We start from the raw sequence: 27,289 nt of genomic DNA, 5'->3' as shown, positions 1-27,289 counted from the left end.
GGAATATCCTCATTCGAGTGTAAATGCTCACGAGCCCGCGGACTCCGCAGCGGCATCGCTCATCCCATGTAGAAGAACAGTAGACCCGACGCCCACTCGTAGCCCAGCCGCTGCTACATCTGGCTCGCGAACAGGGGGAGCCCCCGCCAGCGCCAAGGCCGAGTACGTCTGGTATCTGGTAACTGTCCACCACGTAGTTCAGGATACTCAGGATACTCAGGATAACGATGTGGATGCCCGCTTCGAAAGGATGCGATGATCGGCACGATCCAGTGCACGGAGCGTTAAATCACCCACCTAACCAGAATAGACTTCAGAGCCCCCCCCCCCCCCCCCCTTTCCTCCAACCGCGCCGTCCACACCGGCACGACCTGCCAAGAAACGGCAGAGGATGATGGTGCCGATGTTGGGGGCGAGGGCAAGCGGCAGCTGAAGATGAAGAGGAGGAACCACGAGACGACGTAGACGAGTTGTCGGCCCAAGTACTCGGAGAGCGGAGCCAGGAAGACGGGACCGATGGCGAAGTCTAGCACGTACAGCGAGACGCAAAGCGTGGTGACTTCGAAGGAGACATGGAATCCTCGGCGATGCCGGTGGCTGCCGACAAGATGCCCTCGGCGCACCACCAGCTGGTGGGTTGTCACACAGGGTATCCAAAATGGAGCAGGAAACGTACGTGAGGGCGTTGAGCACACTGACGAAGAAGGTAATATACCATTGTTGCAGTTTGTCCCACTTGGGTGGATTATCCTGGTCGCCATGGGCGAACGCTATGCAGATGGGTAGAGCTTCCTCGGGGCGTGCCTGGCCGAGCCAAGCTTGCTCTTCCGAGAGGACCAATGTCAGATCTTTGCTGCATCTTCAACCTTCCCCGGAGTGGTATCGAAGCCAACTTGGCCTTCACCTGACGCCATTGTATTGGTACTGGCTGGGCCAAACTCTGGGAGCCAGAGAGAGAAGGTTTATAAGGGATTGGCAGGCATATCTCCAGGCAGTATCCAAGATAATGAGAATGAAATATGTATGTCATTACCATTACTTCTCACCGGACAGGCATGCGGCAAATGCAATCCTGTTCTCCAGACGGGGATATCCCAGGCAGGGCGACCAGTATTCCCTTCGTACTCTTGCGGCCATCCTACCAGCTGGCTTCAACGTATTGGACATAGAGACGCAGAGACGGGACATCAGAGCATGATATTGCGTCCGGTAGAGGGAGATGATGGCGGTCGAGGTGCACGTCCTGGCAGATTGCTGCTAGGAAAGACAGGCAGCCGCACTGTTGTCCTGTCAGTTACAGCTCATTCTGCTCGATGGATATTCATCTGAGAATACATCATTCATGAACTAGCAGATCGGCCATGTATTAATAGTGGTTGTTGCGGCAGTGGCTGATCCAGGAATTTGTATGCAAGAGATCGAATGCATCTCAACTATCAATGCTAGATTGGACCCATGAGGAAAGTCTCGTCGTAAGTTGTACGACCATGAGGTTGCACGGCCATTCTAACTATAAGCTACATAATGTGTCCATCCTGCTCCTGGTATGAGGAGACCTGCTCACACTCAAGCATTGTCATGAAGATTTATAAGATTGTGTACCGGGTCATGTAGCGTCCTGCCAGTACATATCCATACAGTGTCTCGCCTCTCCATTGATCTCTCATATCACACATTGCCGGCTCCGTGGTCTGGGCACCAGTACACTACTAGCACTTACAAAGTGACTAGAAGCATGGTGCTTGTAAGATCGTACTCGGATTGCATACAACGGAGACTAGGCTGTCGAGATCTAAGTAACTTTTCTTGAGGTCTAGCCAACACTGGGATAAGGGCCATTCTCAGGTACGTCTCCGCTTCTGATACCACAGCCGGTGCATTCGGCAGTTGTTGGCTCTTGAACCATGTAGCTATGCTTCCCTGATCAGATGTGACGGAGAGTCATTCCGAGGCAGAGCATCAACCTGCTTATAACAGCCATGGGCCCATCGTATTATCCTGAACCAACATATCGAAGGATTCAGTCGAGTCATGTGGCCATCTGCAGGTCCTGTATATTTGGAGATGACGATATCGACGCACTACCGGGACTGAGCCTTCGCAACACTTGCCAGACTGAATCATATTCAGGCCGTCTCGACACCTACCCCAATCACAACAGCCGTCTCAAGAATGGGTTTGCTGATCCATAACCGAGTCCGGCGCCAAGCTGCAAGAACGTAGTGGCAAGTCACACAAGCAGACGCTCCGTCGCTTAACTCCCGATATAGTGCGCCTTCTGAGGTTACATCTGTCCGAGTCTAGACCAAACACGCCGTAGCTAGTTTCTTGCTCACCAATCGCAACCCTTGTCCAATTCGTCATGGATGAATGCATTGTCTCTGCCCGGGGAAGTGTGGGGTAAGCAGGGGGTGATTGGAAGGATTCATCTATGGATGCTGACGGTGGCTTGGGTCAATATAACTTCATACCTAGGTGATTTGGGTCATCCATGTGAATACATTCCTCCGGGTCTCATTCTGCAGACCGTGCAGAATGCGAATCCTTAGACTCTTGTCGTACAGCTCAATTGGTGGATTTGCGAGATCCATTGGCGACATCCAGACGAAGACTCTTCCTACCGAGGATCTCTCATTGTCTCATGCTGGTGGTCTCTAGCAAAGGTCCAAGGGCGAAAACTATATAAAGCCCATGGACGCCGGTGTCCATGCCTAACATCAAGTCACTCCACAAACTGACAGACAAACAAACCGACAGCAAAATGCACTTCAAACTCTCTACTGCCGTGCTCGCCACTCTCGTCGGCGTGGCCCTCTCAGGCCCCCTCGTGGCCCGCGACGCCGCCACCATCCTCAGTGACCTCAGCACCATCAAGACCGACATCAACACTCTCACCCAGCACTTCAACGAGTTCACCGGCGACCTGTTGCAGGCCCTCGCCGCCCAGGCCGTCGAGCAGCAGCTGGAAAGCGACATCGACCAGGCCACCGCGGATGCAAAGGCCACCTCGGCCCTGTCCGCCGCCGACAGCACCAGCGTCACCAATGCTCTTCTGGGCTTGAAGCCTGATATCGTCACTTCCCTGGACGCGATCGTTGCCAAGGTACTCCCATCCCTTCTTTGTCGATGGTGTATCAACGAGACTAATTGTGTAGAAACCGCAGGTCGACTCCGCCGGCGTGGGCAGCCTCGTCCTCTCGGACCTGAATGCCCTGCAGAGCAAGACGGATGCCCTGTCCGGCGCGCTTCAGGATATTGCCACTGCGACTGACAAGGATACCATTGCGTCTGGCACCCAGGATATTGATGCGGCGTTTTCCAGCGCCATTGCTGTCTTTTCTTGATCGTCCGGTGGAGACGAGGCTCGGCTAGCGTGCGGAGTATATAGCGATGATGATAATGACGATGACAATGAGATGTTGTATGACGTGACTATTGCCGTGGATGAACTGATTGTCAGGCCTATTCCGTCGCTTGTAGTCCCAGTACAATAGTAGAGCAGCAATTCATATACGAATCAGTTCCTCTGATGGCAGGCTACAGCGTCCCATGGTGGATAGGAAGTACGCATCTATTGCAAGCATATTCAAGACATATGTGATTCAAGGCAAAAATACGGCTGAAATGCATGCAACTAAGTAGCCAACGCAAGAATCCGATCCGCCGCCCGCTCGGCTGCAATCGCGATATACGCCGAGGGATTGCTGGTCACCATGCCCGGGAAGATACTCCCATCCACGACGAACAGATTATCAGTGCCGTAGACCTTGGTATTGGTATCCACCACCGCCGTGCCGCCCGTTCTTCCGTCGTCGGTGCCCATTTTGCAAGTCCCTGGTTGATCATGGTCAGCAGATGATTCCCCAAAACGAGTCCGGTTCCCTACCCAGCCAGTGATTCGCGCGTCTGGTGCTCGCAGTGATTTCCATCTGTAGGAGTTAGTTTGTAGTTTGCGTAGGAGCGGTAATCAGACGCGACATACCGTGTTGACAAATTCTTCGGCGGTGATGTTCGGCGCAGGATAGGTCCAGTTCAGCCCGACTCCCTTCAGCGCATTCTGCAGGTTGACCAGGCCCTGGATGACGGCGTCGACGTCGTGCTGGTCGCGCAGGTACGGGAGCGTCGAGACGACGGTATCCAAGTTTGCGGTGATGGTCATGCGTCCGCGGGAGGTAGAGCCCCGGCCGAGGTATTGGCTCATGACGACGGCGTCTACACATGGGGTGTCAGCCTGGGTTCGCCATTCATGCTTCAGTGCAAACGCTTACGGTCATCGGGGGTGCCGTGGCCGCCTTCCATTCTGGCGGTCCACTGAATCTGCCGGGTGATGCCGTCGGCGCCGCGGATTTCGTCGAAGAAGCTGATGGTCAGCAGGCTGTAGGGAATGCAATTGCCGAAGGGTTGCTTACATTGGACCGATGTTCGGGGCGGACTGGGTGAGGATGCCGATGCGATTGTCTGATACTGTCAGAAACGCGTCTCAAAATGGGTTATCGGTAGGGCTTACTGAGATAGCTCGATGCGTCGCTCTGGATCGGGTCATCGTACGCTGCGTAAAAGTCATAGAAGACAATATCGGGGTGCGTGGCAACCGTATCGGTCTATTCTGTCAGTGCGGACCCGACCCATCAGGTAGAGACTTGACGTTGACGCACATTGACGTGATCCACGAGATTCATGCCCACAGGCAGGTTAATCCAGGCGGACTCGTCGATCATCGTGGGTCCATCACTCGAGCTCTTCACGATCTCCAGCTGATCCGACGGTCCGATACCACCTTGTCCGCATTAGCACAATCCATGAGACAAAAAAAGACAAAACCAAAAAGCAAGAAACAAAAGGCACGTACTTCGCATCAGGATCCTGGCCGAACCGAACGTCCCCGCCGAAAGAACGACACGGCCCGTCTTCGCCGTGACGTTGACGACGCCCTCGTATCCGCCGTCCAGGAAGGGCTCCACCTCCACGCCAGTGACATGTCCGTCAGCCGTCCGGACCACGCGCTTGACGGTCGTGTTCATCCAGAGCTTAAAGTTGTTCCGCTCACTGGCAGACACAAGATACGTCGCCAGCGGGCCGCCGCGCTCGCCGTGCGAGAACATGTACGGCGTATGGCCGTAGGTATGGTTCTTCGCCGATGGGTTGTCGTTCAGCGTCAGTTCCTGCCAGCCGGCCGCTTGCAGGCCGCCCGCGATGACACTGTAGCCCTGCTGCATATAGATCTTTCCGTCGGCGGAAGGACGAACAGTCCACGGAATGCGGTTGAAGACCCGGTTTGTCAGGGAGACCATGTCCTCCGCCTGCCAGCCCGCGGGGAAATTGTAGGTCCAGTCGAGGGGATATGGCTTTTTGTTTGTTGCCCGTTATTAAACGATGACCTATTCACAACGGAAGAGAAGACGTTACCTTCCACCACAGGGCGGCATTAACCGCCGTCCCTCCGCCCAGAACGCAACCCGCCATCTGGTCGATATCGTCGCAGGCAATCCCCGCGGAATCATGCCAGATCTGATTGCACAGCCCCGGCACGTCAAACCGAGTCAGGTTCGTCCCTACCAGCCAGTCAGGCTTCATGGTACCACCCCAGCGGCCCGTAGACGGGGGCCCCTTCTCGATCAACAACACGCTGTGACCGGCCTCGCTCAGCCGGTCCGCGACGACAATGCCGCCTGCACCACCACCGACAACCACATAATCAAACGTCGTTCCAGGCGGCACCGGCACCCCGACCGGCCCCGTGCCCCCGCCGCCCCCGGAGCAATGGCCAGGAACAGTCTTGTTCGCCAGCGCCGCCCACGCCTCGTAGGACGCGCTGGCCGCTGACGCATCAAGCTTCGCCACCCAGATCCCCTGCGCATCGTGCTGCTGCAGCGTAATCTCCCCCGGGCAGGACGGGTTCCCCGGCGCCGCGACCGCCTGGGCCCACCCGAGCACCAGCTGCTTGGCGCTGGTCGGCGCCGACCCCGTCACCCCGTTGTGGTTCCAGGCGAGACAGCCCTGGCAGCGGAAGAGCAGCGTGTAGTGCGTGGCGTTGACGGCCGACGAGATCTGCGTGAGGGTGGCGTTGCCGGCGTACACGTCGGGCATGGCATAGCCCGAGCTGAAGCGGAAGGAAGTCAGGATCTCGCCCTCGTACGGCCATGCCATCAGGAGGAGGTTGCTGGTCATGCCTCCCTTGAGGGAGATGCCGCACCACCCTGTTTTCGTGGCGTCGGTGGATGCGCATTGCTTTTTTTTTTTTCTGGTCAGCTCAGGTAGCTCACTTGCAGTCGTCACTTGCAGTCGGCGAGAGGGCATACCAGGTATCCGATGAACTCGGTCGCGTCCGTAGTCAGTGCCGTGCTGGGGAGGGCCACGCCGAAGGTGAGACCGCCTGCGGTCTGGCTTGTGGGCACGGTCCACGTATCAAATATGATGCCCGTAGCAGGGTCAGTGTAGACCACGGGGGTGCTCGACTGGGCCCAGCATGGTTCCAACACTGGGCAAAGTTAGCTGTCAGTCCCGTAGTTCAGGGTCAGTAGTATCGATCATGACAGACCAATGCTGGCCGCGAGGAACGCGGCAGAGAGACGGTTGAAGAGCTTCATCACTGGCGAAGCACAGCGTCGTGGATCGATGTGACTCGTCGAGAGCAGAGTGCGAACGAGCTGAAGATATACCACAGGACCCGGTCAGATACACAGGACCGATTCCATGTGCAACCCCCCGTCTGGGCGTCCATGATGCAACCCGCCCCGGAGGATCACTGTCATGGTATTGGCTCGGCCTGAGGGAGAGCCTGTACGTTGGACAGTACACGTTCTGGATAAATTGGCGTGGTCATTTCATATCGTCCCCGCAGGGGGCCTCGGAGTCTCGGCGCGGTTTGAGGATTTCCATGTCCCACCAACGCAACCCTCTCATTTGCCAGACGAAGCCCTTGCACCGGGAGATTATCCGTGCAAACCGGTGTTGCGGGTAAATATGACGAGGGAGGTATAGCGCGATGGCTGAGACAGGCGATCGGCCTCACAATTACTGATATGGGAGCGGGGAATGCTCTGCAGGACCTGAATATTACGGAGTGCATGCTGCAGACGTCTCAGACCGGAATCATTCCCGAGATGCTGGATAAATATGCCGGCAGCATACTAATCTCAACGTGGCCGGAGAATACTTGCGGGACTGTCGTGGATGGTTCACAGCCCCGTCTCGTAACGACCGCGCTGTCCAGGAAGGAGTGCTTGATATATTGCGCTGTCGACCTGAGCCTATATTCCAGATGCAACGGTTCAGCTGACGGTGCTCGCCTAGAGACACATAGTGCTGGAATACGCCGATTGACAGGACATACAGAGGAAGCCAGGCGGGCCCTCAACCAGATCAGATGCCCCGGTCAAGTACCCACCATGGCACGATTCTAGAAGGATTAATCAGGCGGTCCTCCGTGACGCTTCGGGCCGCCTACCGAGGAGCCAGAAAGTGCTGATCTTACCCTGGGTTCCAGGACCCATACTCGTGCTGCAAGCAATGGTGACGCACACTCCAATGATGACTGAATTCGACATGTATTGTAAATAGTATGTACAATCGCTGCAAAAAGAAAAACTGTCCAGTTGTTTGTGACTCCTCCAACGGACTGGGAAGGTGGGTATGCTTGGAGTGTCGGGTATATCGACGAGAATGCAATATGTAATGGGTAAAACGCACACGGGAGAGCGGAAGAGCATATACAGGAGAAGCAGAAATCGAAGGAAAATGCAATCGTCAGTGCTTGGGGTCGGGATGATACCGGTAGCGACGCCAGTTTTCGCCCACCCACCACGAGGCAACATGGGCTGCGTCGCGGACCCAGTTGGTCACTTCGGGCCCGTACTGTTTTTCAAGTTTGCGGGCCAGGTCGACCAGGTCAAAGTTCTTGATCGGGTGGAGTTCGTTGGGATCCTTTTCCAGATCCGTGAACCGCCACTCCAGATCGTCGATGAGGGGGATGACCAGCCGGAAGGCCGGTTTGGCGGCGGAGCGCACGGCCAGCCAGGAACCGCCGGTGTTCATCACGGTGAACTGCCAGTCTTGCTTGCCGTTCTGCTCGGGGATCAAGGGCCGAATCATCGACTGGCCTTCGTAGAGGGCCAGCACGTCCTTGGCCGCGCGGGTGGCCGTGTCCCCCAGCGAGGAGGATTCGATCAAGAGATCCAGGATCGTTGGCACGATCTGGTCCGAGATCACCGGCGACGTGATCTCGACGGGGGGAAGGTTGGGGTGCGCGAACACGATGGGAACCTGGAAGCTGCCGATATGCGGATTGTCGTAGGGAGTGACGCCGCCGTCATTGGGAAGCGACAATCCGTGATCGCCGGCCATGACGAGCAGGGTCTCGTCCGCAACGCCCTTCTCCGTGAGAATGTCCATAATCTCCGCCAGCCAGTTGTCGATGAACCCGATGGTGTTCAGATACTTGTTGAGATCGTCCTTGGCCTTGAAGTTCTTGTCGCCCATAAAGTGCTGGTAGCTGTTGTTGGGCATCCCCCACGGATGGTGCGTCGTGCCGGTCAGATGGGTGATGAACAGGCGCTTGCGCTCTCGCTCGGCGTCGTCGATCGCATCGCGAAAGTACTCGCGCAGCTCGGTGTCCGGGTATCCATAGTAGTTGATCTCCTTGGACTGGACCGGCCAGTGCTTGGCGCTGGGGCTTTCCAGCTGCTCCTTGGCGAGAATGTCCTTGAACCCCAGCCGCGGCGTCAGCTCGTTCTGCTTGTCGTAGCCCTCGGTCACCGACTGCATCCATTTGGAGTGCCAGGGCCACGACGTGAAATCGTCGGTGCGGTTCGCCATGTCAATCTGACGCGTCAGGGCGTTGAGGACATGCGGCATGCACGGTTGGTAGATGTGATGCTTGTACTCGCGGTTGAAATCCGTCACCAGTGGGGTAACGCCGCACACGGTTCCGACCAGGCTCTTGAGCGTGTAGGTGCCCGTGGTGAAGGCATTGCGGGCGCTGATGCCGCCGAACGCCTTGCGTCCATTGTGTGCGGCCGGGTCGCGCGCAAAGCCCGAGTCAAAGCCGGTGAGATACTCCGCCGTCCGGGTCAGATTGGCCAGTTTCTGCTGCACGGCATGGGGAATGGTGTGGTTCGGGTGGGAATCGGCGATGCGATTCCACATGAACGAGTCCTTGCGCAGCGGGAAGACGTCGGCGCGGGTGCTCTCCAGTTTCAGCAGGATGACGTGTTTGATGCTCACGTTTCCGCTGGCGAGCGCCTCCCTCAGGGGTTCCAGCACCGGGTTCTCGAGATTGGAGATGTGCAACGGATCCTTGGCCGGGTTGTAATGCAGCGGGGGAGGACGACGGCGCCGATGCGGCGGCCTGTGATGCGGTCCAGGAGGCGGTCCAGGAGGCGGGGGATGATCGTCCTCGAATCCCGGATACCAATCCTCGAACCCGGGGATCGGATCGCTCGGCAGCCAATCCCACCTGGGCGCCTTATCCAGCGCCGAGCGACCCTCCAGCCAGCGGTAGTCACCCGGCATCACGTCGGCATCGATCGGTGACCCCCCGCGGTTCGCGGGGGCGAAGGGGACGACGGGCAGCGCCCCGGACAGGAACATGTACGAAGGATTGGGGGGGCGAAGGCACCGGAGGAGCACGTAGGCGCCGAAGAAGACGAAGACGGCCAGACGTTTGACCAGCGATTCGTGATGTCGGACGGGGGCCTCGTGACTCATCGGGTCGAGGAGAAACACCGAGTCCCCGTCGTCACTCTTGTCGTCCAGGTAATCATCGACCGCAATCTGTTCATAGCGCTCGGAGTCCAGGGGGGTCGCCCTCCTCCTCCACTGCGGGCAACGCAGGCTCCAGATCCGTTGCGCGAGCCGCTGCAAGGGCGTCACCAAGATCCGCAAGACACCACCCGTGACTCGGTGAATGGGGCCCGCCAGGAACCAGGAGGCGGCAATTATGAGGGCTTCCACGATCAAAAACCCGGTCAATCCAGTGAGCAAGGTCCGAACGGCAGCCGCATCGCTCTGAAAAGTGCGGATCTGTCGCCAGTGGATCTCGGCGCCGGTCACAACGTAAAAGGAGGTGGCGGCAGACGCCATGCCAGACATCAGCAAACTAGTAACGAGAGCAGAGCAGTCAGTCATCCGATGTTTCAGACGGGTTTCTTTTTTTCTTTTTTTTTTTTTTTCTTTTCTTTTTTTTCCAGACGGAACGGTTGATATCTACCTGAATGGCACAGTGCATCCTGCAGCGACAATGGCAACAGGTCGCCAGGGGATAGTCTGGGTGAGCAGCCGGACGACGAGGATAAAGATGACATCCTGGAAAAAAAAGGTCGGGCCCCACAGAAGCAGTTTGGCGGGCGGTAACGAGTAGAGATGAGCATATATGTGTAGGAGTTTGGCCCAGATCAGTGAGATGACGGTGAGGGTGAAGAAGAATTTCCGCGATACACTCCACCACCGGTCGAAGGTGTGCGCGGGGGAATCTCGGACGACTCGCACGAGCTGACCAACGACCTCGGAGAGCTTGGAGAAGTGCATGACGATGAGGACGGAGAAGATGGCCGCTTCTCAGCGATATGATTATGTGGTGTGGTATGGTGTGGTGTTGTTATAGTCGGATAGGGAAACTCGCATCGCCCACGATGGGGCACGCGATCAGCAAGAATTGCTACGAGAGGGAGACATCCGCATTCAACAAGACGGAAAACGCATCGATAAGGATGAGAAGAAATGAAGCTAGATGACGAAGCTCTTGTTGAAAGAGGAGCTCGGAAAGAAAGAAGAGTGAAAAAGTCGAAGAGATGGAGGACGACGCAGTAATCAGAAGGAGAGAATTTATCAGCGTTTTTATTAGTTCCCGCAGAAGAGACGAACGATGTCACTTTACACAGGAAGTCGGCCCTGGGCTTAGCTTGGAAGCTCCTTGGGACTAGAGAATCCACTGGACAAGGCAGACACTCGGAACTCCTCCAGCTCAGTCGCCTGCAACGGCGGTAGGAGCCGCAGGATTGGGATAGATGACTAGGATTGGGTCCAGGGACTACAGACAACGGAGTTCAGACTATTGATCAGGCACGGTTGAAACACGAGATGGAGACATGGATCCAACTTTGACCCTAGACCCTAGACCCTGGGGCGTTGGATTTGGCCCCTGATTGAGCGCCAATACTTGCCCATTCGAGGGAGCAAATCCCCCCCAGCCAATAATCGGTGGAAGAACGTCCAAGTGGAGGAGAGCACTTATTTTAGAAGTGCGGAGTCCCTGAAAGTCAAGCCCCAGTCCAACAGGTGACTTTCATGACTCCCTTGAAGATGAAAGCTCGGCGAAGGGTATCCTCTACGGCATATTGACATATTGATCTCGTCTATTGTGTTCTTCTAATGTTCTTCTAGAGCATACTAAGCTCAGTGTCTAAGATCAATTATCATGAAGCAAATCCACATATTGATTACCTCCTTTTCAATCCTTCATTTTATACCCAGAATCGATGCTCTTTTTTTTTTTTTTCTGGAATACTCCCGGGCTAAACCCAAACAGGCAAGATGACACCCGTTCGACACCAGACCCAGTGATCACTTTCCTGTTTGGGATTGGCCCACACGGGGCAGTGTCTTTGGCTTTGTCCAATCACATCCAGCAATGTGTCAAAGTAATTCCAAACTGTTTTATGATTGGTTCATTGGGGGCGGTTACTCGGCGCTGTGTCTCATCTTCCCCTCAGCCTGTCGCCTCAGCCCTCGACACTCCCTACTGTATTACTTGGACAGAGGAGAGCGCAGGATGACAGACACAAGACATGACATGACATGACATGACATGACACGACATGGCAGGGCATGGCATTCTTAACTGTATCTGTACTCTGTATTTTGTATGTTCAGCCTTATAGAAGATTCTCACTCAGGAGTCAGAAGGCATGACTAGGCTCATCTCCACCCTTCTATCGTCCATCCGTTGTTGGTGATACTGTCGGACCAATATCCGGTGGGTTCAGAACTCAGATGGGCAGTTGATCGCGTGATCCTCCCATAGTCTGGTTTATGTCACTAGATCATGTGCAATAATAGTACGGAGTACTCCGAAATAGACAAAGCATTGATGGACGAGTCCAAATAAGCTTGCTTGCTTGGTAAGACATTGATGTAACATTGACGCTGTAGAGTTATGGTTATGCAATGATATCGCACAGCAGGGAGTGATCGAGCCTCGGTCTCGGCGGTCTTGTAGAAGTTCTTAGCTGTTTTGAAACATGAACTGATCTGCACGGAGCAATGCGAGCGTGATTGAAGAATGAACAGCTTGACGCTGTCATCGCACAGTACATATCTCCTGTATATCCTGTTGAGGGTACTTTGGCCTGGGCGCCTGAGGCTGCAGGGGTCCCGTGATTCGGAAGTATCCTTTTCTCTTCACCTTCCCACCAACACACAACCAAGGCATCATCATCAGACATCAACTAGACATCAATGAGACATCAACGAGACATCGGTTACATTGGAGTGCATCATCAAATGATGTCAGCATGTCCGCATTGGCCGAACCCCGGCTCTTGGCATCTCAAAGCCTCGTTCAAGAATAGTCCTACCAGAATAGTCTACAATCCTACAAGGCTCCTGACCAAGGCTGTGAACAAGCCAAGCCACTCGAGACATTCAGAAAGACGTCCATTAGATACTCCAAACGCAACTAACTTCGGGTTCAGTTACAGGTGAGAAGGGGAGTAAGGTACATGTTGCGATTATTAGCCGAACGAAAACAAGGAGAAAACAAAAGAAACCAATTTAGGTATGCACAACTCCACCCCCAAACCTAGGAACTCACCCCACTAGGAACTCATGGCCGTGGCCATGAATTGCGACAACTCCTTCGCCTTCTGTCCCGTCGTCATGGTGAAATGATTCGCGTCCTCCATCACATGGATTCCGCCAATGTTTTGCGGGCCCACCAAAGTATCCCATTTGTTTGGTCCCAGATCCGTTCGGTCGTTGAGCAGCCACTGCATTTCGCGGGGGTCCTCGGATCCATCCTCTGCAGGCTCCGGCCGGGGATCGCCCGGCTTGCCGCAGACTCCGTCCTTGGCCCAGATCAGGTAGGTCTTGGGCATCTTCTTAGCCCATTTGCTGTCGTTGAACGGCAGCGGAACCGCTTTGTAGGCGTCGAGCGAGTCGATGAAGGCGAGGAAGTGGGGGAGGAGCCAGTCGGGAGGCGCCCGCTTCCCGTCGCCAAAGAGCCCAATCGAGTTGAAGAACTTGTACAGACGAGGAGGCAGCTTCTCCAGACCGATGGGGAAGGGCGAGTCGAGCAGCAGCAACCGCTCCACCTCCTCCCCTTCCTCGAGGATCAGCTGGCGCGCGGCGTCAAAGGCGCAGATGCCACCCGCCGACCAACCACCAAAGCTGTACGGTCCCTTGGGCTGACGTCGGCGGATCTCCGCCAGATAGGGCTCGGTCAGCTCGTCAAGACTGCACGTGAGGTTCTGAGGCGTCTTCATGTAAGGGCAATTGAGACCATACACACAGACATCCGGGGAGAGGGCCGGAATCGTCGCGTAGGAGGAGGCGGAGCCCGAGCCGTCCGGGAACATGAAGAGCTTCTTGGTGGCGGTGTGGGGGTTGCCCTGGAGAAGAATCGAGGTCGCCGGAGGATGTCGAGACGTCTTGGGCTTCGTGTTGTCGATTGTCTCGAGGAGCCGGATGGGTTCGGAGACCGGCGTCGCGGCGGGGACCATCTTGGGCTTCAGATCCAGCGCAGCTTGCACCGCATCGAGGGTCGGGTTCTCGAGGAAGAACTCTGCCGGCAGATCCATGCCAAGTGTCTCTCGGATCCGACCGAGCACGGTCAGGGACAGCAGCGAGTCCATGCCCATCTCTGGCAAGTTGTCGCTCGGGTCAATGTCTCCGACCGACACCCCGATTTCCTCGGCGATGATACTGCAGATGCTTTTCCAGACTTTGTTCTGTCCGCCCTTGGGCGCCTCATGCTTCACAGGAGATGTAATTCCAGGAGTGGTAAGTCCGCTGGAAGCTTCGGATGATGCGTCGCTGTTGAACGAGAACTTGGACTCGGGCTCGCTGGACGGCTCGGGACTGCTGCTGTCGCAGAAGCCCTTCTCGGCCAGGTAGGCCTTGAAATCCTTGATGGTCGGGTAATCCATGAACACGGACGATTCCAGATCAAGGTTCAGTTCTTCACGATACCTGCCGGTCACCGTCAAGGAAAGCAGCGAGTCGACCCCGTAGTCGGCGAAGTTGAGACTGTCGGTCATTTCAGCCTCGGACAGACCGACCTCCGCAGCCAGGATCTCCAATGCCCGTGCAACCACCGGTGATGCAGCACGTGCGTTGCTGGGGTTGGGCTTGGGAGGACCAGTGACCTTGATCGGGGGAGGAGCTTTCTTCTCCCCAATGGGCCTTGCTGGCGCCGGCGCCGGCGCACCGACGGTCTTGGATCCTCCGATTGGAGGGAGAACGGTATCCAAGATCTTTCGAGCCAGCGCTTGGAACTGTATAGGCCGCCGTTAGTAAAATTATTTTTTTTTTTTTTTTTTCTTTTCAATTGTAATTTAGAGACATACCTTGACCCCCCCGTACACAGCGATAATGTCATCCCCTTCAAAGACATAGACGTCACCCGCCCAGATGGAGTCCTTCCACGGCTGCATCTTCACATATGTCTGGTATGTAGCGTCGCCGGAGAACTTCTTCAGGCAGCGCATGGAATCCCATCCGTGGTTGACGAATACCTGGTTCTTGGAGTCGGTCGCATCGCTCGCATTCATGATGAACCCAGACAGATGCCCGAAACTATCGATCCAGAAGGGGTTCCGGTGGAAGTTGCCCGGAGGGGCTTGGAACTTGACTCGCGCCGTGGCTTCATGCTCATTGCTGTCCAGGATGACTTCCTGGATGGCCTTGAAGTTTTCGTCATAGTCCACCAGAGCAGCAAACAGCTTGTACACCATTCCTCGCTGCATGCGGTGAGCCTCGCCGGTCTGCGCCTTGTCCTGCAGGAGAGAGACACTTCGTTTGATGAGGTAGGAGTTTCTCTTCCACTCCGTCTCGCGCTCGGCGCAGTTGAAGAGCTTGACAGTGCAATGGGCGTGCTCGGCCATTTTCTTGCCGTCTCCGTTCACAGACCAGACTTGCACGCTCGCCTTCTGCTCGGCCCAGCTCATCACCGCCGAGACTCTGAAGAATTGATCTCCGGACTTGGCTATGAGAGGCTTGGGCACAGTCATGTCGCACACGTCCAGACCTAGGCCCTGGTACTCTGGTTTGTATTTTGTGATCAAGTGGTCGACAAGCGTTTGCGCAATATCAGCGTAGAGAGACTACGTATAGGGATTAGCTTTCTATTCCAGAGTGGTGAGTGCAGTTCAAACTCACCGATGGCGTAAGAGCCACTCCATTGACCTTGTGACCTTGGATAACACGGTTGAGTTCTGGCTCTGCGATATTATTCTCAACTACCAATGTCGCCGTGTTTCCGTCCTCCCGGCATTCCACAATCTTTTGCGCCGCGGTCGTGAGGAAGGTAGACTTGGGCGCCGATACCTCCGCGGTAACGGGACCCCCCTTGGTAAGGCAGAAGTTGTTCGTGTAGGGGATCCAGTAATTCTTCAGATCCCAGCCGTACCGGGGTAACTCGAGAACCTCGTGAGCCGAGCTGAAGTCCTGGTGGAATTCCTTCCAGTTGAGCTCGACGCCTGCAAGGTGCAGCGTGGAGAGGCTGTTGGAGAGGATTTTCCATGGATCGTCGTCGCGGCGGAGCGAAGGAACGGTAGTCGCCTGCGGGCCAAAGGTGGACTTGATCATACCCGAGCAAATGGGATGGGATCCCACTTCGACCCAGAGTGTGGCGTCATCCATCAACTTGGCGTGCCGGGTCGCCTCAAGAGCGCCAAGGAAATTGACGGCTTCCCGACAATGCTTCACCATATACGTGGGGCCCAGCACGCTGTAGTTCGACTCCGTGATTACCTCTCCGTTCAGAGCAGAGACGAACGGGACGGCAGGTTCGTGGAAGATGACCCCCTGAGCACTCTCTTCGAACGACTCGAGAATCGGGTCCACTTGGGCCGAGTGGAACGCGAACGGCACTTTGAGCTTGGTGGACTTGAGATTTTGGCTGGAGCACTGCTGTGCCAATTCATCGATTCGACCGCTGAGCCCGCTGATGACCGTTTCGGTTGGTCCATTGATGCAGGCGACGGCGTGGACGTCTGGATCGAGCAGATGTTGAATCTCGGAGACGGCAGCCTTGACGGCAAGCATGGCGTGGGTCCCCATCTGACACTGCTGCGTGAGAAGCTGCGCGCGACGGCCACAGAGGTAAATCGTATCGCTGGTGGACAAGACGCCCGCACTGTTCAACGCTGCGTAGTCTCCCAGACTATGTCCCAGAACAAACGCAGGAGTGACACCAAGACCCTTCCAGTAGTCGACCAGAGCCATCTGCAGGCATGTGGTTCCTAGCTGGGTCACGACAGGGCTCAGTTCTTCCACAGGCATACTACCGTCAATCAACGGTAGAATGGAGGGGAACCCTTGGCTTTGAGCAATGCAATCGAGTCGGTGAATCGTGCTTCTGAATGTGGCACAGTCCTCGTACAATTGCTTGCCCATCCCTGTGTACTGAGCTCCCTGACCGGTGAAGACGAACCCAGTCTTGGGGGCTGTCGCAGGGACGGGGGTGGTGACATCCTGATCGGCACGTTGACGCAGGACCTCCCGGATATCCTTCACGCTCGACCCCACTGCGGTGACCCTGAAGGGGTGATGCATGCGACGCGCGGTAGTAGTATAAGCCAGACTGGCCAGGAACCGTCGCTCATTCGCCGGCGACGAGGGCGCATGCGTGTTGATGTACTTGATCAACGCGTTGATGTTACGCTTCAGCGCAGTCTGCGACCGTGCCGTCACAGACACCACATGCACATTCCGGGGATCCTGCCCTGTGATCTCACGCAGGGGGGCATCTTCCATCAGGAGAGCGGTGTTGCCGCCCGCAGCAGAGAAGTTGTTGATGAACATCTTCCGCTTGCCCGAGACCGGTCTGTTCCAGGGGGTTGGCTTGAAGGCAATATGGACATTGCGCTGGGCCAGATCCGTGGGGAAGTTGTGATTGATCTTTGTTTTGATTCCGCAGTGGGGCGGGATCATGTTCTGCTTCAACATCAACAGGACCTTGACCAAGGATGTCACTCCGGAAGCTGATTCCCCGTGGCCGATGTTCGATTTGGCGGAACCCAGATAAAGGGAATTGGCCGGCCCGCGGCGGTAGTCGGGTGCGAAGACGTCGAGGACGGACTGCATCTCAACGGCGTCGCCCGCCTGAGTACCTGTTCCGTGCATTTCCACGTAGCCAATCTCGTGTGGGTTGGTGTTGGTGTCGTTGAGGAGCTTGTTGAAGATGAACGCCTGCGCGCCGACGTGAGGGCGGGTAATGGAGACGGCTTCGGCCGAGTGGTTGGTGTAGGCCGCGTTAATGACTCCCAGAATGGGATCGTTGTCAGCCTCAGCATCCTCCAGGCGCTTCAGGACGATCGTGCCCACCCCGTCCGCCCGGCAGTAGCCATCCGCGCCGTCGTCGAAGGTGTTGCAGTTTCCTGTCCGAGACAGAAAGTGGCCGCGATCCAGACCGGCATGGTTGTCCGGGTTAGTAAGGAGGTTTACACCACCACTGATGGCGGTATCGCAGTCATTCCTCCAGATGGCGTTGCAGGCCAAGTGGATGGCAGCAAGACTGGACGAGCAGGCGGTGTCGACACTGACACTAGGCCCACTGAACTTGAAGTAGTAGTTGATACGACCAGGCGTGAATGCTCGGTTCCCTCCAGGAATGAAGTATGTGTCGATATCCTGACCGCTGTTGATCTCACGGTAGTCGTCGCTGGTCATACCCATGAAGATGCCGACGCGGTCTCTCTGAGTCGATGGACTGCTGTTCGGAACGAAGCCTGCCATTTCCAGGGCCTCGTAAGCCGACAGCAGCGCCAGTCGCTGCGCAGGGTCTGCCTGGAGTGCTTCCCGAGGAGACATGTTGAAGAAACGGGCATCGAACAGGCCGGGCTCGTTGATCCAGCAACCGTATGGGACCTTGCTGGTGTTTCTCTTTGTGCCGGTCAAGTCCACGTGCGCGTCCACATCCCATCGCTCAGGTGGGACCTTTTTGTGAACATCCAGACCTTTATACAACAAGTCCCAAAAGGCCTCGATACCATCTGCCTCAGGGAACCGCCCAGACATTCCGATGATGGCGATCTTAGACCGTGAAGCATTGCCCGTTGCATTGGGAGCGGCCGGGTCCATTTGAGGAGCGCCGACCCCGGTGTCTACCTCGATCTGGCAGTTTCCCATACGCTGGAGTGCAGTAACCAAGCCTTGCGTGGCGTTGCTGGCGATAGGGAGAATCCTCCAGGGCTTGTCGTTGGTAGCCTGAACGATGGAAAGGCATGACTCGGTGACTTTGTCCCAGCAGATCTTGCGCAAGAGGATTTCCTCCAGAGCCACCTTTAGCAGATCACGCATGCTCTTTACCTGGACCAGCTTCCCTGTGTTGCTCGAGACCAGTGGAACCCGTGGTGTGTGGCGCAGAATCACGTCCTCGGAGCAGAAGCTGAGGATATTGCGAATTTCTCGGTCATTGTACAGATGGGGCGCGTGGTACGGACCACTGACTCCAGGAGCCTTGAAGTGTTTGTACTCCTTCGGAAGACCTTCTTCGATAAAGTTGTCGAGAATTTCGGGTGGTGCACTGATGGTGAGACCTTTCGATCCAACCGCGCTGATGTACGGTTGCGACGAGGGGGGAATTCCCTGGTATTGTCAATATTCTTCTTCCAATGGTCGTACACTGTACTTACTCGCTTCTTGACAAAATTGCCAATCAGGCTGGTGGCATCTGCCTCGTTGATCTCCGAGACGAGGATTGACCAGCTGCCGGAGGATGACTCCGTCGAGTCCACCATCTCTCGGACTCTCATGACACAGAGCCCGAGGTGGATAGTCAATCTGACAATCTCGACTGCCAGCGGCAGTAGTTCTCCGACATTCTTGCACGAGCTGACTGCGGTGCAACTCAACATACCCGTACATGAACCCAGAAGGCCGTCATCCGAGGACGGATATGGATGTCCACGATCACCGTGGTAACTATCCAGGATCAGCCACAGTCCAGAATACCTTGCAAGGCGACTTACTCGATGAAACACCCCAGTTGATAGATACAGGTCAGCGCGCTCCCCAGCGCAGGGTTTGTCCCTGACTCACGATGCTGAGCAAGCAAGTCGGCGATGCTGGTAAACCGCGGGAAGAGCGTGCGCTGAGAAGGCGGCAGCCTGGTGATTTCCTGACGCAGTGCATGGAAGCATCTTTCGATGAACGAGGCGACGATAGTATGGTTCTTCGCCTGCAAGAGGTTGCGGAGGCCTTCGTCACAGCTGATTGTCTGATCTCCAAAGAGATAGAGGCGATGGAGATCCTCCATGGCGAGTGGTTTGCGCGGCCGTGACTGCAAGGAGTAGTGATTATCCTGGACCGCCGCACATGGGGTTTTTTGGTATAAAGCAGAAGAAAACAACAGCCCACTTTGAAAAGAGGAGTCTTTAAGTGCAACTTAAACCACGACTGGGGTCCAACCTCTTCAACGGCAGCTCCACCCGGCCTTGCCGGATAACAGGTTTGGGCGTTGTCCGCTCTGGGAGATCAGATTGCATGTCTCGATTTTGGACCCCGACGCCCGTCATCCCACTTGCAAGCAGCACCGCGATTCGAGCAATGGGGGCATACAATCGGCTCTACTGCAAATCGGGAAAGGACGAAAGCATAATTCGGGTTTGTTGTGGGCCTCCTAAAGCATCGCAGGGAGCAGTATTACTGTGCCCCCTTCCACGGAATTCTAGGCCCGTGAGCTGCTTTTTCCCACGACCACTCCTCAAATGGATGCGGGAACTGCAAATTCTGACCGATGTTGCTTTTCTTCCGAAACGGGAAACAATGATGGAATTCAATGTGAGACAGCCACCATTGGGTACCGGTGGAAGCGGAAGTCTGGGACATTAGGGAAGACCAGCGGAGCCCTAGGAGACCCAAGCATTCCAGGCCCCAGGAATGTTCCGCATCTGGCAATAAGCCGCTCATCTTTCTGTCTGCCCAGGTTCAGCCGATTACCCTGAGATCACTCTGTCTCATGAATTACGTCAATCGCAGACTTTGAACACCGCCGTCCTGCACAGCGTGCCATTTACAGTGCGAACCGGTGAAATCAGGCCATCATCGAGATCGGGTCTATTCATACTCGAACCAGTCAGTGCCAAGGATTCAGGTTACTCTCTAGTCGTTTGTACTATGATCCCAGATGTAGGGTTGCATGTTGCATTGAGGGCGCTACACAGAGACACTCGAGGCCCGACCCTCGCCCAGCACCAACTACGTTGGCCGTGCTTATCCCAAATGCCACAGGATCGACATGCTTTGATTTCCCCGCACATTCGAGAAGTAAGGTTGGGTCGTTATGAGGGTGTTTCAGTTGACAAATCCTTGCTGTCTCACATGAAATGGTACTTTTGCTAATCCTCTCTATACTCAGACTGATGGCTTCGCGGCCCGGAAGACATCCTCGAATTGATACTCATTCCACCGCACGGTAGGTTTCAGGCCGGCAAACTTCCACACGCCGTCGACCTTGCGGTAGTAGTGCTCATTGGTGGCATGCCCGTGCCCCTTGAGCTTGACAGTTTGCAAGGTGCTGTCCGTGTAGACCTGATGGGCGGCGCGCAGCTGATGGTGGCCAATGACCTCGGTATCGGAGATCTTTTCCCACCAGGACTCGCCCAGCAGATGCTGGGTCTTGACGGTGGGGTCACCCAAGAAGTCCATGTCAGAAATCATGGCCATGTAGTCTTCCGCAGGCATGTCATCCCACTTTCGCAGTCCGATCTGCCTGTAGTCCACGGTAAGGGTCGGGGCGATGATGCTTCGAAGTCGATCCCAGTCCTACCCTGGGTGAATATGGTTTTCCCGCTCGCGGGGACGGGACGTTGAACTTACCTTGGCGTCATAGCTGTCTGCCCAGTCAAAGAGGACTTTTTTTAGGGCAAGATAGTCTGGCCGGGTTAGCCAAGGTCAAACATCTCTCATTAGCTGCATCGTACCGTGGAACTCGAGTGTCAGATTGGGCTTCTTTTCGACCATTGTGGTGTGAGGATATGTCTGGATGTCTGATCGACCTGGTATTGTCGAATCCGAGTAATGAGGACTCGAATTTTAGGTCTCAGTAGCTGCTGCGCAGTCATAAATATTAGATCATTGCAAGAGTCAGCAGCATGCAAGGAGTCGACCGTCGCAAACAAACGCCATGTGTCTCATGTTCTCGTTCGGTCTATCCCAAAGCGGATCAGCTGGAAGCGGGATTCGAAAACAGCGACATCCCTGTCTTGGGCAAACGCATTGCACACATTCCTTCGGGTGAAACAATGAAGTTACACACTCAGTAAGGCTTCTTGGCTTATCACTTGTCATTGGGTGCTCAGTGGCCGATAGATGCAGTCTGTATATAAAGATGATCAACACAACCTATAATGACGGCCATGTAACACCCCTAAGCAAACACCCTGAACCAAAACATCCTCTACACTCTATCTAGTCAATCTTCGGAATGGTGAACACCTGCACCTATCTCCCCCTCAGCGGCAAGGTCGCCCTCGTGACCGGCGGCGGCCGAGGCATCGGGGCCGGCATTGCCCTCGAACTGGCCCGTCGCGGGGCCTCCGTGGCCATCAACTACGGCCACAGCGCCAAGTCGGCCCAAGAGGTCGTCGAAGCCATCCAGGCCATCGGCCGCCAGGCGGTCGCCATCCAGGCGGATCTGACGTGCGTGCCCAACATCGAGTCGCTCATCCAGGAGGTCGTCCGCCACTTCGGCCGGCTGGACATTGTGGTGTCCAACTCCGGCATGGAAAAGTTCAAGCCCCTGGAGGAGACCACGCTGGAGGACTTCAACGAGGTGTTCAATCTCAACACGCGGGCGCAGATGTTCGTCGCGCGCTACGCCTACGACCACATCCAGCCGGGGGGGCGGGTGATCCTCATGTCCTCAATTGCCGCGGGGCTGGGGGTGCCGGGCCACGCGCTGTACGCGGGCAGCAAGGCGGCCATCGAGGGGTTCACGCGCTGCTTGGCGGCCGATTTTGGGCGCAAGGGGTGCACGGTCAATGCGATCGCGCCGGCGGGGGTCAAGAGCGACATGTGGCGGGAGAACGCATGGCGGTACGCTCCCGGCTGCGACAAGAGCTCGTCGCTGGAGGAGATCGAGACGGCGCTGGCGAGCGGGAGTCCCTTGAAGCGGTGTGGTGTGCCCGAGGACATTGGCAAGGTGGTCTCATTCCTGGCGAGTCCGGATGCGGAATGGGTGAACGGTGAGTTCTTCTCCCCCCCTCCATGCAAGGGTCCCCTCCCCGGTGGGGATTTGGAATGCTGATCATTGCGCATCTGAACGAACAGGCCAGATCATCCCTGTCAATGGAGGCGCAAACATCTGATTGAGACTGCGTGTACGGAGTGTATGGTTGCATTGAGTTGATTTGGAATTGTCTCGCCCAGTTTGTTCGGTCTGCTGTATCCTGATGATGTTTGACTTTCTTCAATACTACTGCGCCTAAAGTATAATCTTGCGGAGGCAGGGCAGCTAGGATAAATACGCCCATCAGAATCCAATTCCCTTCATCCTGGAACTTTCTTGGTTGCTGTCGTGTGTGGCAACGTCAATTGACTTTGTATATGGCCTGATGCACGACGCTATTAGGGTTGCGCTCGAAGAGACCGATCCATTTCCAACTCATCAGACCTGAGTTCCAGAATGAATACCTCTATGGAGGCTGTCATGCCATGCTGCTCGGGGCAGATCACCATGTATGAGTCAAACATTGCACATCCTCTATGTCATGGACTCGACGAATGTAACCCCCTCCCGCATCCATTTCTGGATAAGACACTCAATTTCCACTATGCAGTGCATTCGTTCGGCGCATAATCCAGACCGAGACATTATGCAGCATTGGCATTGGAATCTGGTCTATGATTAGAATGCCCCCGAAATCAGTCGGTGAGTCCTCCAACGTGCTGCATGCGTGTCTCATCCCTCGGCCGGATCGAGCATTGCCCAAACGGGAAATCTGGATGGCTGCGAGCATCTGCGGTGGTTCGTAAACATCTCAACCTTCCACAAAGGGTATAAGTAGAGCACAGCGGCTTAGAAATCAGTCGGTGAATCAGAATCAATCTGTGTCTGAAGCTAAACCACTGCACGTAATCAAGATGCCACGCTGGATCCTTGGAGACAAGTTCGATACCGTCTTCCCGCACAAGGGCTCGTTGAAGGTCCTGTGGGAGTCGAGATGGAAGTCTGCTGTATGTCTTTCCCCTAGAAACTAGAGGCCCTCTAATAGTCGTCAGTGTTCAAAATCCGTCTATCCCTTCCACGACGGCTCCATCGAGGACTTTGAGCCCATCTTCAACCATCTCATATCGGTATGCTCTTGATCTTCACGACACGACAGCCAGCCTGCTGACCCGACAGAAAAACATCAACGACGCCGCCTCGGATGAATACACTCAGGCCTTCCTCCCCACGGCCTCCGCCCTCGAGGAAAAAGCCGCGCAGGCCCTCCAAGCCGGCAAACACGAGGAAGCCTCAAACCTCCTCTGCCGCGCCGCGGTTGTCTACCGCATCTCCCGCTTCCCCTACGTGGACATTACCAAGCCCAGCTCCATCAAGCGGGTGGCCTTCGAGCGCCAGAAGCAGGCGTACCTGAAGGCAACCAGCCTCTGGACCCAGCCCATCCGCGAGGTGACCGTGCCTCACACCTACCGCACCGGCAACGACGGCGCCCACATCCCCATTTACATCCGCACCCCAGCCGGCGCAGACCAGTCCAACCCCGTCCCCATCGTGCTGATCATGACGGGCCTAGACGGGTACCGGTCCGACAACAGCCAGCGAACGCACGAGATCCTCGCGCGAGGCTGGGCGGCTGTCGTCGCCGAGATCCCCGGCACGGCGGACTGTCCCGCGGACCCTGCGGACCCGGCCTCGCCTGATAGACTGTGGGATAGCGTGCTGAGCTACCTCGACCAACGCCCGGAGCTGAACACCGCCAAGATGGTGGTGTGGGGACTGAGTGCGGGCGGGTACTACGCCATCCGGGCGGCGCATACGCACCGGGACCGGCTGCTCGGCGCTATTGCGCACGGTCCGGGATGCCACTATTATCTTGACCCGGAATGGTTGGCCAAGGTCAATGACCATGAGTATCCGTTTGAGTATGCTTCCTTGGCCCGGGTACAAAAGAAGAACAAGCTGACCGGATAGGATAACCGCCGCATGGGCAACCAAGCACGGGTACAAGACCGTCGAGGAGTTCGTGGCCGGCGCGCAGAAGAAGTTCTCGCTTGTGGAGACGGGCATCGTCGATCAGCCGAGCTGCCGTCTGCTGCTGTTGAATGGGGTCGACGATGGCGTCGTGCCGATTGAAGACTGCCTGGTGCTGTTTGAGCATGGCTCGCCGAAGGAGGGACGGTCTGTTCATCCATCTCGTTCTGCTTGTGCATCCGGTATACTGACTTTTTGTGCAGATTCTACAAGGGGCTCCCGCATATGGGATATCCCAACAGTCTTCCTGTTTCCTACGAGTGGTTGGAGCAGGTTCTCGCTTCGCCTTCGAAGACGAAGAACTGATCGAGACGTCGGTAGAGTCTAAAGTTTTGGGAATGCATTTTCTAGCACTCGACCTCAATATAGTATGCGCATAGCATTAGCCATACAAGGTCTGTATCCAATTGTGGCTTCTTTTGAAGCGGTAATCGGGTTGGCAGACCAGATTTCCATCTGCTATGTGTGCACTGTTTCCTACTCGAGAGAGTTGGCTCGTAAGATCGATGCTGTGTCACTCTGGCTCATAAAAAGCTTGCTTGAAACGTACTTCTATCCCATCGCGCTCATGTAGAGGAGGACTTCAACACTGACACTTCCTCTCGCCTTTTTTGCACAGTAGTTGGCCATTGATGGCTCATACATGTAGATGATAAAAAGCGGTGTTGTATATATACCAGAGAATGATATTAAAGATAATACGTCAGTCTATAAACAAGAAAGGAACTACGAGGCATTTGCGCAGCCGTCACCCCCTGTAGTCGTGTCTTGTGTATGGCCAGCATTGACGCCAGAACATTCAACATGGCTACTCTTGCCACCGTAATGCAACTCCGAGTCGATAATCACGGGGCCAGGCGCAACAGGAACGTAGCCAGAGGGATACTCCGGTGCGTAGGTGTTGGCCGGTGGCTGGGCGTTGTTCGATGGACTCCAGGGTTGAGGAGGCTCCTGAGGAGATTCCTCTGGCTCACCCCACGGCTGGGGAAAATCCTCAGGTGAATCTGGTGTACCGCCAGGTTGTGAATCATCCTGCTCAGGAGCAGATGCATCTGGCTCACCCCACGGCTTAGGGGGATACTGAGGTGAGCCTGATGCCCCATCAGGACGGGGAGCATCGTGGGGAGGAGACGAGGGCGTACCACCCGGTGGTGTGCCGTAGCTGGGACAGATTCGCTGATGATCCAACGGTACGGAAATTTTATGCATCTGCGCCGGGGCTTCGATGAGAGTGCCGGTCAGCCCCTTGGTGACGTGCCATTCGATATGGCAGTGGATGAGCCAAACTCGTAGGACAGGTCAGTATGCATCTCTCCCAAGGCAGAGGGTAACTTATCTGGGTTATTGGCGCGGAAGCGAAGCACCGCGTGCCCATGGTTCTGCACCATGATGGTATCCCGTTTCACCGGGGTCGAAGAGATATTTGCAAAGTAGCCATCGAAGTAGCCGCCCTCGGGGATCGTGCGCTGCAGAACCTGGAACTGATGGCCGTGCATATGCCAGGGGTGCAGGTTGCCGTGGTGGTTGTTGATGATGATCTCCACGACCTCGCCGTATTGGACGACGAAGGGATTTACCTGACCGTATAACGACGCATTAGAAGCGTTTTCTGGGCTCGCCGCCAACGCTGTGTACAATGTTGGTTCCTCCGGATCGACGTATGTCTGCCCATTGATGGTGTACACGCTGCGGCCGTCGCGTTGAGTCACACCGGTGTCGAAGATGATCTGACGGTCGACTTTCTCGAGGAGGGGCTCGTGGCTCGCTGGCACGAAGACGAGATCGTCGACAAAGTCGTTATTCGGGTCGAGTTCGTGGACGTCTGGTGCGGGAGGAAGTTCCTTTGCTTCGTCATAGACCAGCCATGCCGTCGTGTTGGGGTTGAACCCCTCGGGGATCGCGCGATTCTGATAGAAGAACATCATGTTGACGTCCATCGAGTCCCAGATGGCATAGTTCCTGTCGGTGTTGTCCTTGGTTTTGAGCAGGATGCTCATGCGTTGGCCGGTGGCCAGCCGGATCTTCTTGTCTCGCGCAGGGTACGCGTCCACCCAGGTGCCGTCCACCTCAACGACACTGATCTCGTGGTCATCGAAGACAATAACGTGGCCTGGCCAGTTGCCCACGCAAACCAGGTGGATGAGGTATGTCTTGTTGGGCTCCACGCGGAGAGTGGTGGTGTCAAAGCCCTCGTTGATCAGAGCTGCCGCTGGCAAGGGTTCATTGACGCCTGCCTGGGCGCCGACGCTGTCGGCCTCGTACTGCTGCAGAAGAACCGACATTTGCTCGTGGTAATGGTCGGTCAGAGTCAGCGTAAACTCGTCGTCGTAGGCAAATGGCGGCGAGGGATCCCGCACGATGAACGGACCCCGCAGGCCGTCGGGATACTGGCCCATTTCGTGCGAGTGATACCAATAAGTCCCGGTTTGATTGACCTGTCCCGTGAGTATACACGTCTGAACTTGGTTCTGGCGGCGATATACTTACATCGAATTCATAGCGCATGCTGCTTCCCGGAGGCAACGCACACTGCGTTACCTGGTTCGAGCCATCCATAGTTCCAGTCATGTATTGATGGAAGCCATGCCAGTGAATTCCCGTCGACTGATTTCCCAGGCCATTGTGTACATCGACAATGAGCCGATCGCCCAGGTCGGCATTGACAATGGGACAGGGCCACTCGTTGTTGATCCCGATCATGGGACGGCCAAAGCCATCGGGCGCTGCCCAGACCCAGGTGATGTTCCAATCGAGATGAATATCCTTGGCCGCGGTGAAGCCCACAAGCCAGGAGAGAAGGAGAGCCCTGGAATGGAACATGGTGTGCTGCGGGCGATGTCGCTGGTCGGTCGTGTGAGAGACTGGGCTGAGTCC

General features: G+C 55.8%; 9 protein-coding genes across 9 annotated transcripts; 3 read left to right on the top strand and 6 right to left on the bottom strand.

Annotated features, from left to right (window-relative positions):
• Positions 1-27: 27 nt before the first annotated feature.
• On the bottom strand, positions 28-1,188 carry AFUA_2G17640 (uncharacterized protein; the record flags this gene model as incomplete). The annotated part of the gene is made up of 3 exons (XM_751006.1): positions 28-182; positions 303-770; positions 1,047-1,188. 3 exons carry the CDS (start codon positions 1,186-1,188, stop codon positions 28-30), a joined length of 765 nt encoding a protein of 254 aa, XP_756099.1.
• A 1,519-nt stretch (positions 1,189-2,707) lies between these two features.
• AFUA_2G17630 (mannoprotein) lies at positions 2,708-3,344 on the top strand (the record flags this gene model as incomplete). Its single annotated transcript, XM_751005.1, has 2 exons — positions 2,708-3,103; positions 3,156-3,344. 2 exons carry the CDS (start codon positions 2,708-2,710, stop codon positions 3,342-3,344), a joined length of 585 nt encoding a protein of 194 aa, XP_756098.1.
• A 290-nt stretch (positions 3,345-3,634) lies between these two features.
• AFUA_2G17620 (cellobiose dehydrogenase) lies at positions 3,635-6,587 on the bottom strand (the record flags this gene model as incomplete). Its single annotated transcript, XM_751004.1, has 11 exons — positions 3,635-3,834; positions 3,887-3,929; positions 3,983-4,212; positions 4,269-4,360; positions 4,410-4,464; positions 4,508-4,601; positions 4,656-4,777; positions 4,850-5,345; positions 5,407-6,241; positions 6,277-6,478; positions 6,539-6,587. The coding sequence occupies 11 exons, from the start codon at positions 6,585-6,587 to the stop codon at positions 3,635-3,637; spliced, it is 2,418 nt and encodes an 805-aa protein (XP_756097.1).
• A 926-nt stretch (positions 6,588-7,513) lies between these two features.
• On the bottom strand, positions 7,514-11,444 carry AFUA_2G17610 (sulfatase domain protein). The gene is made up of 2 exons (XM_751003.2): positions 10,208-11,444; positions 7,514-10,096 (listed from the first exon to the last, which is right to left on the bottom strand). Exons 1-2 carry the CDS (start codon positions 10,522-10,524, stop codon positions 7,747-7,749), a joined length of 2,667 nt encoding a protein of 888 aa, XP_756096.1. The 5' UTR covers positions 10,525-11,444; the 3' UTR covers positions 7,514-7,746.
• A 1,368-nt stretch (positions 11,445-12,812) lies between these two features.
• On the bottom strand, positions 12,813-19,474 carry pksP (polyketide synthase alb1; the record flags this gene model as incomplete). The annotated part of the gene is made up of 5 exons (XM_751002.1): positions 12,813-14,489; positions 14,562-15,317; positions 15,373-18,804; positions 18,852-19,140; positions 19,188-19,474. The coding sequence occupies 5 exons, from the start codon at positions 19,472-19,474 to the stop codon at positions 12,813-12,815; spliced, it is 6,441 nt and encodes a 2,146-aa protein (XP_756095.1).
• A 1,097-nt stretch (positions 19,475-20,571) lies between these two features.
• arp1 (scytalone dehydratase arp1) lies at positions 20,572-21,180 on the bottom strand (the record flags this gene model as incomplete). The annotated part of the gene is made up of 3 exons (XM_751000.1): positions 20,572-20,982; positions 21,037-21,092; positions 21,141-21,180. 3 exons carry the CDS (start codon positions 21,178-21,180, stop codon positions 20,572-20,574), a joined length of 507 nt encoding a protein of 168 aa, XP_756093.1.
• Positions 21,181-21,528: 348 nt separating this feature from the next.
• arp2 (hydroxynaphthalene reductase arp2) lies at positions 21,529-22,465 on the top strand (the record flags this gene model as incomplete). Its single annotated transcript, XM_750998.2, has 1 exon — positions 21,529-22,465. The coding sequence occupies exon 1, from the start codon at positions 21,644-21,646 to the stop codon at positions 22,463-22,465; it is 822 nt and encodes a 273-aa protein (XP_756091.1). The 5' UTR covers positions 21,529-21,643.
• A 784-nt stretch (positions 22,466-23,249) lies between these two features.
• Positions 23,250-24,721, top strand: ayg1 (heptaketide hydrolyase ayg1; the record flags this gene model as incomplete). Its single annotated transcript, XM_750997.2, has 5 exons — positions 23,250-23,394; positions 23,440-23,514; positions 23,564-24,306; positions 24,356-24,562; positions 24,619-24,721. The coding sequence occupies exons 1-5, from the start codon at positions 23,302-23,304 to the stop codon at positions 24,719-24,721; spliced, it is 1,221 nt and encodes a 406-aa protein (XP_756090.1). The 5' UTR covers positions 23,250-23,301.
• A 420-nt stretch (positions 24,722-25,141) lies between these two features.
• abr1 (multicopper oxidase abr1) lies at positions 25,142-27,235 on the bottom strand (the record flags this gene model as incomplete). The annotated part of the gene is made up of 3 exons (XM_750996.2): positions 25,142-25,704; positions 25,752-26,850; positions 26,903-27,235. The coding sequence occupies 3 exons, from the start codon at positions 27,233-27,235 to the stop codon at positions 25,142-25,144; spliced, it is 1,995 nt and encodes a 664-aa protein (XP_756089.2).
• Between the last annotated feature and the right edge of the window lie 54 nt (positions 27,236-27,289).

The sequence above is a fragment of the Aspergillus fumigatus genome, chromosome 2, assembly GCF_000002655.1.
Source record: "Aspergillus fumigatus Af293 chromosome 2, whole genome shotgun sequence".
NCBI lineage: Eukaryota > Fungi > Ascomycota > Eurotiomycetes > Eurotiales > Aspergillaceae > Aspergillus > Aspergillus fumigatus.
The sequence above is the reverse complement of the archived record's forward strand: the minus strand, read 5'-3'. Positions and strand labels throughout refer to the sequence as shown.